The 18,050-nt window shown below is 31.6% G+C and overlaps 1 protein-coding gene across 6 annotated transcripts; it reads left to right on the plus strand.

Moving 5' to 3' along the window:
* Positions 1–17,529, plus strand: LOC409983 (ankyrin repeat domain-containing protein 17). 6 transcript variants are annotated; one of them, XM_016911789.2, is made up of 28 exons: positions 1–684; positions 3,758–4,201; positions 4,669–4,816; positions 4,954–5,234; positions 5,300–5,585; positions 5,676–5,977; positions 6,071–6,286; positions 6,629–7,276; positions 7,371–7,497; positions 7,599–8,203; positions 8,350–8,535; positions 8,629–8,839; positions 8,920–9,300; positions 9,399–9,734; positions 9,872–10,063; positions 10,173–10,538; positions 10,650–10,804; positions 11,327–11,502; positions 11,581–11,713; positions 12,013–12,755; positions 12,864–13,178; positions 13,325–13,519; positions 13,603–13,750; positions 13,882–14,089; positions 14,239–15,152; positions 15,283–16,545; positions 16,734–16,925; positions 17,177–17,529. In XM_016911789.2, the coding sequence occupies exons 1-28, from the start codon at positions 481–483 to the stop codon at positions 17,198–17,200; spliced, it is 9,399 nt and encodes a 3,132-aa protein (XP_016767278.2). In that variant the 5' UTR covers positions 1–480; the 3' UTR covers positions 17,201–17,529. The 6 variants fall into 6 exon arrangements, with proteins under 6 accessions (XP_016767278.2, XP_016767282.2, XP_016767279.2 ...); XM_016911793.2 differs by having other exon boundaries at positions 8,920–9,186; XM_016911790.2 differs by having other exon boundaries at positions 8,923–9,300.
* Positions 17,530–18,050: the final 521 nt, after the last annotated feature.

Below are 18,050 nucleotides of genomic sequence, written 5' to 3' on the forward strand. Positions count from 1 at the left end.
CCAATATTATTTTATTATTAAATAAAAAAATTATTATATATACATAATTAGATTAAATTAGATTACTTAAGCTGATATATTATCTTTTTTGAAAATTATTATCCTCTTATTTTTTTTCATTTTTAATTTGTATCATAATTATCTATAACATTTTTGTTGCAAACAAAGATATTAATTTACACGAATAAAGAAATGATAATACATACTATCATATACTAATTGAACAAGAATTTCGTGAAGAAGCAAATTGAAATTACCCGCCACGGAAAACGAAAGATGGCATGTCGAATCGTATGCAATCATATAGATGGTCGAAGAGGCATCCGGGAGGTTGTCGGCCATAGTAGAAATGGCGGGTGTTAGCTTACGTGAATGACGGCGATCGTGCTCAAGATTATTGTCGAAAAGCAAGTGTTCTGTGTGTGTTTTGTAACACGGGAACGATACCTTAGTATCATATGATTCATCTGGAAGGTAAAGATGCAGAATGTAGCACAAGGAACGACCTCGGATAGTCAGAAGCACGAGAAATCAGCAAGCGTTCACCACGACATTGGAAAGACGTCGTCGACTCCCCAGTCTTCGAATTCCAGCCCTACGAAGTCAGAGACCGAAACCTTCTCCGAACTGCAGCCTCGCTTTATGGCAGACTCGTCGGAGAGCGAAGAGGACAGTGTTTCAGAGGTAAACCATGTCAAAAATATATGCCACATCGTGAATAAGATATTTGTGCGATGAGAGGTTGAACGTACGCATGTACGAATTTACGCACACGCATGAACTTGCTGTCGCTTCTGTCGTCCATCCAGTTACTATCCCCCTCCCATCTTTTCTCTTCTCCTTTCTTATATATTTGCTTTCGCTCTTCCCTGTTTCTCTTCTGTATTTATTTGTATACGTATGTATAATACATACGTCATAGTATATATACGTACATATCAAATTTTGATGAAATCTATTGGAATCAATGTTAATCTTGTTTGACATCTAATTTTATTGCAAATCCATATAGGTACTTTATTATGATATACTTTAAGAAATAGGTGTAGTAAAAAATGATCGATTATTGTGCATATTATTTTTTAACATCAGTACATGTATTCATTTTTTTTTTATATATTTTGTATCTATGTTATAATAAATAATATTTAAAAAAAAACTACTTGAACTACGACTTGAAACTATACCTATTAAAAGTTATGAAATTATAACCTAACATGTATTGTCATGTGGAAAACAATAGCAAAATTAACTAGTGTTTTGTAACCAAGAATATGTTGGTAGTTAAAAATCAATGAATGATTTATAAAATTAAAAAAGTAGTGTAAAAAAAATTTAACTGTCTTTTTGCAAAATTTAAATTTAATTTCGAGCATATGATCAGGTAATACTTTCGTTAAACTAATTATTGATATAAAACAAATTTTATATAATTTTTTTAACAGAAAAAAAAGGAAGAAAGATAAATTTACTCAGAAATGTTATATAATCGTAATCTATGCGTTAATACATAAGGGTAACGTCATAATGTATTGTAGTTTAAAAAAAAAATCATGCACTTTTTTATTTTTTAAAATAAACTTCATTTTCTTGAATTTTTACTTCGTAATCAATTTTCTATAGCTTTTTTTTTTTTAATTTATTGACTCATCAAGTATTTGATATTGATTTAAATGAAATTATATAAAATATATAATATTATTAGCAATTAGAACATTTGTATAATTTTTAATTTATTTCATTTTTATAATCTCACGTACCTTACAAACGTATATGTGCAAATGCTGAATAAAGCATTCCGGTTAACTGCACTGCATAATCAAGCGCGTGCGCACGCACGTGTACGTCCGTGTATATATTTATACAAGTAGATGCTTATATATATATATATATATATATATGTTTATATGTATATACATAATACATATACATATACGCGCGCGCGCGCACGTATGTATACACTTTTCATTGAACTAGTAATTCTGCATGTAGTACGTTCGCCCGCGCGAACTTTCGCATATGCCTCTTGCTATACACATATCTGTATATGTGTAGAGCTATTTTACGTCCGCTTGCACTACGTTGTGCGCCACCCAGCGGAGTTCTCTTCGGCCGCGTTTCTCGCGTATTCGTGCGAGTTCGTGAGCCTGTTTGTCTGCTTGGTCGTTTCTTTACCTTCTTTATACGTTCATAGGTGTATTTCTTACCTTATTGTAACACTTAATTCTTCCTGTTATACTGTCATCGAGATTTCAACTCTATCCTTGCTCCTGTACCTGCCGGCTACTCGGCTCTCCTATGTCGCTCGTGTTCGTGGCGTGGAAATTGTAGAGAGCAGAGCCACCATATTATTCTATATTCTACCAGCGGTTCTTATACGGAGTTCTTTTTTTTTTTCACAAATTTTTTGTGCGAACAATTATATTGGTTAGTACGACGTGTGCTCACACGATTAGTGAATACTCGACGTTTTCTCCTTACTTTGATTTCGATAAAACAAACGGAACGCGTTTAGTACGCGAGCAAAGAGTATAGCAAGGAAGTGTCAGTTTCGTCCTTCTTGGAATGGCTGCACATTGTTCTTATGCCTTTGTGTTCAGTAGCAAGCCGTTTTAATCACTTACAAGAACAAAATACTTTCACCTACATTCTGATTTACGTTTATGTCTCATTGGTTTCCACTCGTCGCGCAAGAGGATATGACCTCTACACGAGATGTACGTACTATAATTTAAATGATCTAGGAATTATAATTTATTTTTAAAAACGTTAAAAGAACTATGATTTGAAATTGTTATTTCGCATATTACAAGGACACTTCTTTTCCTATTTATATAATTTCCATACTTCGCAAAACTTTAACTGTATTTCCATTGCTTATTTTTCCTCCATGTTTAATAAATACTTTTTTATAACAATATTTGTTTTTACTACAATTTTTCAGAAAGTTTCTTGTATATTTGTATATAATTTCTCCTTCATTTTTTTATCTTTTTTCCCTCGCTTTACCTTTTTTTTTTTTTCTTTTGATAAGGTGAAAGGGATTTTGTGTTACACAATAACCTCAAATAATGCAATAATCGCCAAACATTAATCATAAATATTCGTTGCATAAAAGATTAATTCTTCATATTGATAAAATATATGATTGATCTATTTAATTTAGTAATTTTCAAAGTTTATTTTACAAGTCAATTATAAAAAATATGAAAAATGAATATATTCAAGAAAAATGACTCAGCAATCTTTGGGTTAATTTTTATAATTTCATATTTTTTCTGTTAAGATAAGAAGTGAAACAAAATTTTAGTTTTAAGTATATAATTTTTTATATAATCAGTTTAATTTATGTGTAAGTATAAAATAATATTGATACTAATAATATATAATACTAATATTATTATTATAGATACTATTATTAATATTAATATTATATTGCATTTGAAGCAAACTCTTATTATTATTTTAATAAATTAATATGGAATAGTGAGAAAATGTAATTACATTATTATAATTTATTTATAAAATAAAAAAAATACTACAATAGACATTACAATATAAAATAAAATTGAATTTGATTATATATTCAATTTATTAAAATAATTAATATAATCTATGATATAAATTTATATTAGATTAAAATTTATTATGTTATTACATTTTTATTATCAATCTGTTTATATATGAATTAATTGCATTGAATTAAATTAAATATTAATTAAGTATTAAATTGGAAGAAATATTGTTTTATTTGCAGGTGGAGTGTTTTGCAATTGATCAGGTTGAATTAGACGAAGGTCATCATTTAGAGTCATCCAAGCTTCTGTTAACTTCTGAAGATCCAGAGAGATCTGTGGATCCCGAAACTCAGGCTCGATTAGAATCATTGCTGGAAGTAGCTGGTATTGGCAAGTTGTCATCAGGCGATGGGAAGCACTTACCTGATCACGAAGTGCTCCGTCGCATAACATCTAGTGTTTCTTGTGCATTAGATGAAGCAGCAGCTGCATTGACTCGTATGCGCAGCGATAATCCACGCACACAAAACGAAAAGCGCTCTCTTGTAGAGGCTTGCACTGACGGGGACGTAGGTACTGTTAAAAAATTATTAACAGAAGGACGCAGTGTTCACGAAACTACAGAAGAGGGAGAGAGTTTGCTCTCCCTCGCTTGTTCAGCTGGATATTACGAACTTGCTCAGGTTTGAATTCTATTTAATCTTTTATTTTTTTTTTAACTTTAACATTTCTTGAAATATATCAATGTGCGTATGCATATATCTAAATGATTTTGATTATTTAACCGCTTTATACTTTTCATGTACATTTGTATATAGTAAATATTATTATTATCATAAAATTAATATTTATGTTTGTTTCATGTTTCTAAATGATATAATATGTAATACAATATTAGAAAGTATTATGATATATTAATTATAATATATAATTTTATAAGTAATATGATATATTAAAAATAATGAAAATATAAAAATATTATTTGATGTAGTTATATCTGAGTTTTATGATTTTTTTTATAATTCTGATATTGCAGAAAAATAAAATGATATATATAATATATTTAATATATATAATATATATAATTGGATTACAAAATAATCATTAGTTACAATAAATGTTTTATTTGAATAATGTTTTATACAAATAGGTACTTTTGGCAATGAGTGCAAACGTAGAGGATCGTGGTATAAAGGGGGATTGTACCCCTTTAATGGAGGCTGCCAGTGCAGGACATGTAGATGTTGTAAGCTTGCTTATTGCTCATGGAGCTGATGTTAATGCTCAATCTACTTCAGGTATGGAACATAATTTGAATATTCATATTTATAATTTATATTATATAATATCAGTATAATTTTAGTTTTAAAAATAATTATTTTTACTAATTTATAAATTATATTTAAAATAAATTATATTTTTTTTATATTTTTAGGTAATACACCTCTTATGTATGGCTGTGCGGGTGGTCATGAGGAGGTAGTGCGAGTATTATTAGAAGCAGGTGCCAATGTTGAAGATCATAACGAAAACGGTCATACTCCTTTAATGGAAGCAGCTAGTGCTGGACATGTTCCAGTAGCTAAGATCTTGTTGGAACATGGCGCTGGAATTAATACTCATTCCAATGAATTTAAAGAATCTGCTTTAACACTGGCCTGTTACAAAGGACATTTGGAAATGGTTCGCTTCTTATTAGAAGCTGGTGCAGACCAGGTATTTATTTGTCATTATGTTTTCTTGTGAAATCGAATAACAAATTGAAATACTTTATATTACAGGAGCACAAAACTGATGAAATGCACACTGCCCTTATGGAAGCATCGATGGATGGTCATGTAGAAGTAGCTCGTTTGCTCTTAGATTCAGGTGCGCAAGTGAATATGCCAACAGACAGTTTTGAATCTCCATTAACTTTGGCTGCTTGTGGAGGTCATGTCGATCTTGCTATGCTTCTGATCGAACGAGGAGCAAATATCGAGGAAGTAAACGATGAAGGTTATACACCACTAATGGAAGCAGCACGTGAAGGTCACGAAGAAATGGTTGCTTTGCTTTTAAGTCAAGGTACATCAAATTTTTTTTTTTTTTTTACATATAAATTGAGATATAATTAGCAAAGAAATTTTTAAATAAAATGTATATATTTTGACATAGGGGCTAACATCAATGCTCAAACTGAGGAAACACAAGAAACAGCGCTTACTTTAGCTTGTTGTGGTGGCTTTCTAGAAGTTGCAGATTTTTTGATTAAAGCAGGAGCTGACATCGAATTGGGTGCTTCTACTCCTCTAATGGAAGCTGCACAGGAAGGTCATTTAGAACTTGTTCGTTATTTACTTGAATCTGCAGCAGATGTCCATGCTCAAACACAAACAGGAGATACTGCATTAACTTATGCTTGTGAAAATGGTCATACTGATGTTGCGGATCTTCTACTTCAATTTGGTGCTGATTTAGTATGTCTTACTTAAATTCAAATAATATTGCATATATTGATTACAGTAATTTTATGATATTTACAAATTTCTTTTTATTTTATATATATATAGGAGCACGAATCAGAAGGAGGAAGAACACCGCTAATGAAAGCATGCAGAGCTGGTCACCTCTGTACAGTTCAGTTTCTTATATCAAAGCGTGCAGATGTTAATAGACAAACAACGAATAATGATCATACTCCTCTTTCACTAGCATGTGCTGGTGGGCATTTGGCAGTTGTAGAATTGTTACTTGCACAGTCTGCTAATCCATTTCATAAATTGAAGGTATGTACTATGTAATATGCAAAGCTCAGGAGTTTAAAACATAGAGACAAAAAGAATTCTTTGTTTATTCTATTTGATCTTGATTCGTCACTTGATTCGTCATATTGCTCATATTACTCTATTTTCCTATTTTCCATTTCAATGCATTCTGTTTTTATTATTCATCAAATTAATGTTTTTCTCAATAGGGAAAATACATATGATGAAGATTATTTTAAGCAAGAGAAGATTATTATTCCAATTAATTACATACACATTTTTTTAAAACTCTTGAGCTCAGCACAATAATTTCTATTAAATTCTTTTAATATCACTATGATAAAATTTTGAATTTTGTTGTAGGATAATTCTACAATGTTAATAGAAGCTGCAAAAGGTGGACATACTAGTGTAGTTCAACTCTTGTTGGATTATCCTCACAGTATTATGATGAGTACACCGCATAATGCAACACCTACACCTATGTTGCTTCCCCAACAACAACAACAACAACAACAGCAGCAGCAGCAACAGCAACAACAACAACAACAACAACAACAACAACAATCACATCCACAGCAGCAACAGCATATTACGCACCAACAACATGTGCCCCATCAACAACATGCATCTACCCAACCCCAATCGCATCAACAACAGCAACAACATGCTGCAGATCAATCACAAACACAAAATCTTCAACCTAAACATAATACACAAAAATCATTATTAAGAAAAAATCGATCTGTAACAATGATGCCAGATATGAGTCTTACTTCTGCAGAGGCGCAACAAGTTCGTTCTCAACCCGCAGGAGAATCAATTGTAACAACTAAAGATGATACCAATATTCTGGATAAAGGCAGTGGAGGATTTACTAATCTTTCAGAACCTAACATTAGTCTTAGCCCTGCTCCTGCGCCAACACCAGGATTGAATGTCTCAGAAAGTCGAAAAAATACTCGACAAGAACAGATTCTCCATAAACAACAAATTTTCGAAGAATTACAAGTAAGTATTAATTATTTGAAACACATCATCAAAAACTTACTATTAATCATTTTCTTCAATATTTTTGAAATAATATTTTTATAAATATTTGTAGAGGGTAGAAAGAGAACTTCAAATTAAGGGTCCAGGACATTGGTTTTGTAGTGCAAAAAATCCTGTTGTAACGCAGCAGCAACAACAGCAACAGGAAGATTCTAATGAACCAGATACATTGTCATCAGGTATATATTGAAATTTCTTTTCTAATTTTTATTTTTTTTTTAATTTAATTTATAATTTCTATTAAATATTTTAAATAATGAACGCTGATTTTGGTTCAAAGGTTTAGTTTGCAGTACAAGTGGCATGTCCGGAAATTCATTAACTCATCAAGGCACTAGCCAGGCTATGTCATTGTATAATGCATTTCTTAGAGGAAAACGAATTGCACAAGAAGCTCAGTTATCTTTAGCTCCAACCATATCGGAAACTTTTCCTACGACAAATACTTTTCCTACTTCTCCTCCCCTTTCTCTTGCGACAATACCTATTACGTCGTCTGTTCCATCAGTTACTTCAAATACATCTTCAGCAACTACACCGAGTCCTCCAAGCATATCCACGCCTCCTACTGTTATGTCAGTTTCTCAACCTATTACCACAAGTAGCGATGTTAGCCAGAGTACTGCTATAAGTGATCGCCCGAAAGCAAAGCCTGTCTCTAAAAAAGAAGGCAAGAACATTCGGAAAGCTTCATCTAGTGTAATGGCTGGAAAATTGCAACAGCAGCAGCAACAACAACAGCAACAGCAACAACAGGCTAATTTGATGGCTGGTCTTCAGCAACAATATCAGCAAAAACAACGACAACATACTTATCAAGTTCAACAGGTACATCAGCTGCAACAACTTAATCAGCAATTGCAATTACAGTTGGATCAAGTACAGGTTTGTTCTTTTTTATTTTATTTTTTATTCTATTTTTTTTCTTTTTTATTTTTATTTTCATTTATTTATTTATTTGAATTTTCATTTCTGTTCTAACATATTGACATTAATGCATTCATCAAATTGATATATTGACATCTGATTAGGTACAGCAACAGCAAACGCAACCGCAACAACAACAAGGTCAACCACAACAGCAGCAATCTCAACAACAGCAATCGCAATCACAGCAACAAACTGGAGTAGTAACTGCTAATGGGAATAATATACTTATGCCCACTCAATTAATGTCACATCTTCATCCTACACATACTCATCATCTTCATGATCAGGTAATCACTGGTTATTTCTTATCTGATAATGTGTGTATATACATACACATGCTTATAAATATGTATGCATATGTATATAAAAATTACGCGCAGCAAACAACTCAACAAAATCTAACGGAGCAGGCTGATCCTGAATTAGCAAGATTACATCGAGATGGAGCTTGTCCCTTTGTTGCTGCTGCTCAAAAGGCAAAGGCTCTCTGTACAAGTGAAAGTGTTATAAAATTAGAAGATGGCACACATATTCCTCTGGATGATGCTTTTGAAATTTTTCGATCTATTAGCTTTGACGATACTGTTGATGGTAAATATTTAAAAAAGATTTTATTCTATTTCTTTTCTCAATTTTTCATATATCAAACTGTATATATTACTTTTATTAAGTAGCGACAGAAGATCAAGAAAAACTTGAACTGAAAAGATTAGAAGTGACAAATGGTAAGGATTCTCAGCAACCGCAACAACAGCAGCAACAGCAACAACAACAGCAACAACATTTGCAAACCACACAAATAGTTCAACAAACAACCAGTCCTTATACTTCTCAAGAATATTTTACCAATCCTGTGCTACCAACTTTGCCTTCACTTCAAGTAACTAGTGCTGGTGTTCAGATACAAGCTGATATATCAGCAGATTTACAGTTAACTGGTACGCAACCTCTACAGAACCAACCTTATAAAGACGCATTAAAAGATTATCAAGATGGATATCTTGCTGGTCTTCGATGCCATTTTCAATCGCAGTTATTAGCATCTCAGATAAGTAAGACACACACACATATGTATATATATATATATATACACATATATAATTTCAAAAATATGTAAAAATATGAAATCTTAATATTTATTTGTGGTTAGCATTTCCCACACAAGCTTTACCGGCTGTAAGTGAAGCAAGAGGAATAATAGATAGTATATCCTATCAAACAAATGGTTATACTCAATCAACAGCTTGCAGTACTAATCAAGTTCAAGTGGCTACTCAAACTCAAGCACCAGCAACCACAACAGCTGCTACTATTGTTTCTTCAGATAAGAAGCAAGTTTATACAGCACCTACAACCGGTAAAGGAAAGAAAGGAAAATATCCACTTTTATCTCAACAACCTTCTTGTCAACAACAACAAACTGCCAATACCCAACAGCAGACTCCTAATTTCCCCAGCCAAAATTATCAATTGGATCCAACAACAGGTATAAGATTTTTCTTATTATATTCAATTATATGAATTTATAAATATAAATAAAAAGAAAAAAATATATTATCTTTAATAATATAAATATTTTAAGGATGAAAATTATCGAGTTCTTAATAAAATTTTATTATTTAGTCGCTGGTCAGTACACAACAGGTGTTCCTACAGTTGGTAGTTATGCTACTAGTCAAGTACCACCTGCACCATTTTCTTGTATGGATGTGGATTCCGAAACAGATAGTAATCATGATACAGCTTTGACTTTAGCATGTGCTGGTGGTCATGAAGAACTTGTTGAACTTTTATTAAGCCGTGGTGCAGATATAGGTATAGGAATAACATTATAATATATATGTTGTAAATAAAATATAAAGTAAATTTTAAAAAACAAATTTTTTTCATAAATTTTTATAAATTTATGTCTCACATTTTACAGAACACAGAGATAAAAAGGGATTTACTCCACTTATTTTGGCAGCAACAGCAGGACATCAAAAAGTGGTAGAAATTCTTTTGAATCATGGAGCTGATATAGAAGCTCAATCTGAACGTACTAAGGATACACCTCTGTCTCTTGCCTGTAGTGGTGGTAGATACGAAGTGGTAGAGCTTCTACTTAATCGGGGTGCTAATAAAGAGCATCGTAATGTTTCTGATTACACACCCTTGAGTCTTGCAGCATCCGGTGGTTATGTTAATATAATAAAGCTTCTCCTTAGTCATGGTGCTGAAATTAATTCCCGAACTGGTTCAAAATTAGGTATTTCTCCACTCATGCTTGCTGCTATGAATGGTCATGTTGGTATGTTCATTATAAAATAATATATTATAAAATAAAGTGTTATTATGTTTAAAAAAAAAATATAAACATTATTGTGTTAAGAATTAAATATATTTATAATATTTATTGCAGCGGCGGTGAAATTATTATTAGATATGGGCAGTGATATAAATGCTCAAATTGAAACTAATCGTAATACAGCACTAACATTGGCGTGTTTCCAAGGAAGACATGAAGTTGTTAGTCTTCTCCTTGATCGAAAAGCTAACGTAGAACATCGAGCTAAGGTATAAACAAATATGTATGTGTGCGCATATACTGTTTTATCTCTTTTCTTATTTCTTTATATATATATATATATATATATATATATAAAGAAGAATAGAAGATATATATATATATATATTAAAAAAAAAAGATGAAAAAAAAATAAGAAAAGAAATAAAACACTATACGCGCACACATATATATTTGTTTATAAATATATTTAAATATAAAATATGTAAAAATAAACACACAGATGGGTTTCTATAATATATGTTATATTGAAATATAAAAATTTTAAAAGTAGCATGAAATATAAAAAACTATATTATTTTATTCTTCATTTTCTTCAAAATATTTTAATTTATGAAAATTATTAATATTTTGTTATTATGAAAAAAATTTAATATAATTTTAAATCATAAATATATATCATAAATATATTGAAATATATTTACATAATTTAAAATATATACATTACATATATAGAGCATTTTTATATAATGTGCATATTTTATATAATGTAGATTTTATTAAAATTTTAGACCGGCTTAACACCATTGATGGAAGCAGCTAGTGGAGGATATGTAGAAGTTGGACGAGTTTTATTAACTAAAGGAGCTGATGTTAATGCTACTCCTGTTCCATCATCTCGCGATACTGCTCTCACCATTGCTGCTGATAAAGGACACTGCCGTTTTGTAGAATTATTATTGTCAAGGTAATATTTGTTTGTTATTTTATTTTTTGATATTGTTTCTATATTTGTAATTTTAACTCATTTTTTTGAATCTCATAGAGGAACGCAAGTCGAAGTAAAAAATAAGAAGGGAAATAGTCCATTATGGTTAGCGGCAAATGGTGGGCATTTAAATGTTGTTGATTTATTGTACCATGCTGGAGCAGATATCGATTCACAAGACAATCGAAAGGTATATGAAAATTTGAATATATATTTATATGATATATATTTATAGCATATGGATTTTATATATATATATATATATATATATATATATATATATATAACATATAAATATATAGGATGTCAAAAATATGGAAACATTAATTAGAGATTGCTGAAGTAATTTCAAACAATATTTTTTTTTGCAAAAACTTTTTTTGTTAGCGTCTTTGTTAACGAGTGATTAATAAAAAATACTAATCAAGTAACTTAATCAAGTATTATATATATATATATATATATATATTTTACTTTATTAATTTGTAGGTTTCTTGTTTGATGGCCGCTTTTCGTAAAGGACACATTAAAGTTGTTAAATGGATGGTAAATCATGTTACTCAATTTCCAAGTGACCAAGAAATGACAAGGTATATAGCTACCGTCAGTGACAAGGAGCTCTTAGAAAAATGTCAAGAATGTGTGAAAGTTATTCGAGCAGCAAAAGAAACTCAAGCAGCAAAAGCAAATAAAAATGCAACAATTTTATTAGAAGAACTTGATATGGAGAAAACGAGAGAAGAATCGAAAAAAGCAGCAGCTGCTCGTAGACGAGAGCGAAAGAAAAAAAAGAAACTTGAAAAAAAAGAAGAAAAACGAAAATTACATGAAGAATACAAGAAAAATGAAACAAATTATGAAGATAAGGAAGAAAATGGAAAGAAATCTGGAGACGAAGAATGCGATAGAGCGGATGATAGTGAACACGAAACTGGAGATAGTTGTGAAAGAATGGACAGTATGCCATCACCAGTTAATAGAAGTCCAGAGGATCCTTACAGAGAGGAAGGCGATAGTGGAATCGATGCAAATAGTCAAGGCAGTTGCAGTAGTAATGATGTCAAAGCTAGAGAGAAAAAGAAAGAAAAGAAGAAAAAGAAAACTAATAATTCTACTAATAATGAAAAAGATACATCTCCTCAAAGATCTCCAAAGTCTGTTGTTACACAAAGCACTACTTTATCACAAAATTCTATTACCCCTACTAAATCTCAAAATAATGCGTCCGAAAAGTAAGTTTGGAAAAATGATGATATAAAAAACAATATTTATTGTAAATTGAATACATATATAAATTGTTTTAATACTTTTTAATTTGTCGTATGTTTTTATTTTTTCAGAAGAATTATAAATAATGCATCTAATACAGTATCTGTATCCGCGACTTCTATTACAATGAGTTCTAGGTCTTCTACTGTAAATTGTAATGAACGAAAATTGAAAGGTCAACTAGTGTTTGAATCGTCGAGACACCCTGCCGATAGAGAAGACTTCGAAGCAACTGGTAATGAAACATATGTGCCTGGTAAAGGCAAGAAATCCTATAATAATCAATATGATGGCGATGCATTAAATACTTCTACAAAGACAAATAATACAACCAGTCCTAAGCAGGGTGGTAAACGCGAAGAAGGTTGGAAAGAAGTTGTACGAAAGTAAGAAATGTTATTTAAATTATTAATTTATTATTTTTATAACTTATTATATTATATATAGAGATATAATTATTAAAAATTTTTTTAATAATTATAATTTTTTAATAATTTATAATTATAAAAATTTAAAACAATTTTTGAAATAGGGGACAATCTGATGATTCTGGAAGATTTATGAATTCACCATTCCGTTCAAAGAAAGTATCTGTTCCACCAAATGCTATTAGTCGAGTTATTGGAAGAGGCGGAAGTAATATAAATGCTATTAGAGGTGCAACGGGAGCGCATATTGAAGTTGAAAAACAAAGCAAATGTCAGGGTGAACGAATTATTACCATTAAGTATGTATATTTTATTAATAATTTTTGTTAGATATATTAAAATAATATATGATTTATTTAATTTTTACTTTTATAACTTTTAGAGGATCATCTGATGCAACAAAACAAGCTCACACATTAATAGCTGCTCTCATTAAGGACCCAGATGTTGACATACTACAAATGCTTCCAAAATCAAAATTGGCAGTTGTTACAACTTCTTCTTGGGATAAAACAATATCTACTGTAGCTGTAAGATCAATCAAATTATTATATCAAATTATTATATAAATATTTGAAAAATTTATATATTATAGCAAAATTTGAAAGATTAGAAAATAGTCGATTCGTATCCTAATTTGTTACATATATTTTAATTTTAGTCGAGTAAAGCAAAGTTGGGTCCTATAAATAAACCTCTAAGTCTAACGTCTAGTTCCAGTAGCACGCAAATTAATAAATCTAATTATACATCTGGAGTGTCTACCGTTAATCAATTGATTCCACTTCGATCATCATCTACTATTAAACTTGCTGGAGCATTTCCAACACCTTTGCCACGTGCGACGGCACCTAGACTCGTAGCTGCAGGTAATAACAAATTTTTTTTTTTATAATAATAATAATCAATTTAATATACATAAAAAAACTGCAGATAATCGTAATAAAAATAATATTCAATTAATTAATAGATATTCGATTAATATATTGTTCTATATATATATATATATCTGTTGTAGCTGAAAAACGAGCCCAAGCTGTAGCAGCTCAAATGGCTTCGTCATCAAATACAAAGACGACAATGTCATATACGAGTGCAATTATGACTGCTGGGCGAGCAACTAAAATTGTAACGACAAGTACTACACAAACATTTGCAGCGAAATTATCTGAAATCACTGCCTCAACGCATACATCTACTACCGTCATGCAATCCACTCATACTACGGTAAACAAACAAAAATCGTTGCAAGCAAATACAGTGACTGTTGTATCAGCTACAGCCGCGGCAATGGCTCAGACTTCATCTCAACAGTCTGCAGTCAATACATCGCCAAAACACTGCCGACCACTGCCTACTTTGTCTGCTCCACCAACTATGGTTTCTCATTACTCTGGAAAATCTACTTATTCTCCTGGCTCAAATGCGGCGGTTTCGCCAGCAACAAGCACTGTGGTTGCATACTGTTCGGAAAGTACTGTCACTTCAACTTGTTCAAACTCGTCAATACGAGTTAGTCCGTCGCCCCCGATATCATCACAGTGTCAACAGCAATTACAGCAGCAACAGCAGCAGCAGCAACAACAACAACAACAGCAGCAGCAGCAACAGCAGCAGCAACAACAACAGCAGCAGCAGCAGCAGCAACAACAGCAGCAGCAGCAACAAGCACGTAGTTCGCCACCAATTGCCTCAACAATTCAAGAGCAACAGCAACAACAACAACAACAACAACAGACGAATAATACACCTCTTGAATATTCATTATTTAATGATACTTTTACTAAAGTTACGCAACAATCAATGTGGGGCGGCCGAGAAAATGAATCTCAAAAGGGTATGAATTTTGCAACTGTAGCTGGAGGTGGTGGAGTGTCCGTAAATATCTCGGGTTCATCTTCATCTAAGTTTATTGACAACGTACCCCCTCAGGTTAGCTGTTAGTTATACTTTCATTTTTTATTTTTTTTTTCTTGCTCTTTTAATAATCATAATTGTAAAATAAATATTTTATAATTTTTAGCAAATATTTTAATAATTTTTTTTTTTACTATTTATATAGGTAGATGCTTCAAAAGCTCCTGGATATCGAGGAACAACAATGTGTTCTCCCGTTTCAAGTAAATCAAACAATACAACTAACACGAATGTGACTAGTATAGGAAGTGGTGGCGTATCATCAAATACAGGCCATAATCCTATTCAACCACCGCAATTTCAGTCATCCGGAAATTACAGTGAACATCCTCTTTCAAATAAACCACCTGGTAGTTTGGCAGTAGCACGACCGGTGATTCCTCAACAAAATATAGAAATGGGAGCAGCTATGGGAGCACAATTTAGTAGGCCAGTATTTCAAGGAGAATTAACGGGAACTCGTAATACAACAACTCATCAGCCGCACGTGATAGCCTCTACGTCACAACCAACGTTGGACGTAGGTTTGTTTAAAGGAAACAATATTGGTTATGAACATCCAAATGTAAATTCAAGTTTACTAAAGATGGTACCGAACGAAGGGCAAGGTCATCCACTTTTACCTTTCCATCCACATATGCAAAATTTCACACAAACAATTTCACCATCTGCTTCGGTGAATACTACTGTCAGTATGTCCAGATTAAATCCTAGAGCGCCTGATTTTTCTAGTTCGCTACATTTAAATAGCAAACCTCAAGTGACAATGTTTAACGCGGGTTCGCCGGCGGCAGGAATGCATCCAAATATGTTTGCTACTGTACCACCACCCCCTCCGTCCGCGATCCAATCTAATAATCTAGCAATGCTTGGAAATTTTCCTCTGGGAAAATATCAGGCACCATCTCGGGCCACTCCCGGAAATACCGGAATCTCAACTAATGGACAAACTCGTTGGCCATTTGCTCCGCCGCACAACAATTACCCGCCCCATCAAGATCCAATGATAAGCCAAATTAGTTTCTCCAATCATTTGGCAAACATAACCGCACAACCTGGAAGCATCGATTTAATTACAAGTTTGGAAAATGGTGGGTCACCAGCTATATCACCTTCTTCGCCAGCACAAGTAGCTCAGGAAATGAATCAGCTTAAAATAGAAGATCGTAAAGTACCACGACCGATCGGTACAGAAAGAGCATGGAAAAATTATGCAACAGCAGGGATGGGACCTGGTGGTGATGCCGATTCTATCAATTGGATGTTAAACAATGAAAAACTTGTTGGATCTTGGGCAAGTTTAGCGCCAGGAATAGATAGGCATCAAATGTTTCGATCTAATGCTACTTATAATCGTATATCCAATGTTGATGCTGAATTACATCAAATGATGGAATCTTCTTTTCAGGTAAATTTTTTTTGACACTCATTTTTTATTCATGTCTCTTTTCATATGTTTTTTTTTTTTTTTTCATATTTTTCTCTTTATTTTTTTCTATTTTTTTCATTTTTTAAAAATTTTCTTTCTTTAAATTTATATGCATGCTTTTTAAATTTAATTTTAGATCTAATAATATTGTTTTAATTTATATGCAGGGTCACGTTGATACTCAACAACAACCTTTTCCTAATGGAAGCGCAACTACTTTGTCGCTAATGCCAGGATTAACCTTATTACCAGGACAATTTGGAACGCCTACATTGACAGAAATTCCTCCAAATGAAACAAATAAAATGGATCCACCAGCATGGGGAATACCAGATGCTGTGCAAGATAAACAACATCCGGTATGTTATATAAATTATTTGCATAAAACTAGGATGATTATTATTAAAATTGAAATTAAAAAAAGGAATTAAAGAAATAAAATCTCTTATCGATTATTTATATTTATATTATGAATATTTTAAAGTTATATTTAATATAATATTATGGTATATAATTTTTACAGTATTACATTGTTCCATTTTTGTCTATAAATTTATAAATATGCGAATATATTTTAATTTATTTCATTTATATAATAATTTGATTGCAGGCATGGAATAAATGGACTCATTAAAAAGAAAAAGAAAAAACAGGGAGAAATTTTTGTGAAGGCGACTTCGCTTTCTTACCTGGATGATATGAAATAAAACCTGGAATTCGAAGTAGTAAATAGATGTAACTGGAATACGAAGCATTGTTTTTAGATACTTAAATTATATTATTATCCTAATTATATCCATTACAAAACAGATTCCATATTATTTGTCACATTAGGTGCTAAGATGGTAAATCCTTACAACTTATTACTATTGTCTAATATAATTATGCAATACAAGCAAATATTGAATACGATGTGGAAAAATGTGAAGCAAAAAAAAAAAAAAAAAAAAAAAAAAAAGATAGTCAGGTGAGATTGAAACAAAACAAAATAGTTAGTTGTTTTCAATTCGTTTTCGATCATATTTCGATCACACTACTTCTGTACTCCAGGATCATTGTCTAACCAACTTTTTGACGTACTATGAAATGTCGAGAACAATTTACAAAACTTTTTCCTATGGTGATCGTTCGGTGAATCGATTTATCCAAGTTATAAGATTCAAACTTTACAATATTTGATAGACATTCATCATAATAAATTCAGATGCGCATACGATAATTACATCAGCTTTCGCTTCATCTGTAGCAGTACTTCTCGAATTAAAACCTTCTGTCCTTTTTTCTGTTCCTTGAATTTCGTGTATCAAATTAAAAAGCTTTGTTTCAATTGTCCTGCGTGCGAAAATAAAAGCTTCGATTTACCACAGGAATAGCTAAATAATGTTATATTGATTAAATAATACATAATAATAACAATAATAATATTATTATTGTCGTATCAAAAAGAGTTATTTTTGTTTTTGATTGGATAATATATACTTTGA

Source organism: Apis mellifera, linkage group LG4, assembly GCF_003254395.2.
Source record: "Apis mellifera strain DH4 linkage group LG4, Amel_HAv3.1, whole genome shotgun sequence".
Classification (NCBI taxonomy): Eukaryota; Metazoa; Arthropoda; class Insecta; order Hymenoptera; family Apidae; genus Apis; species Apis mellifera.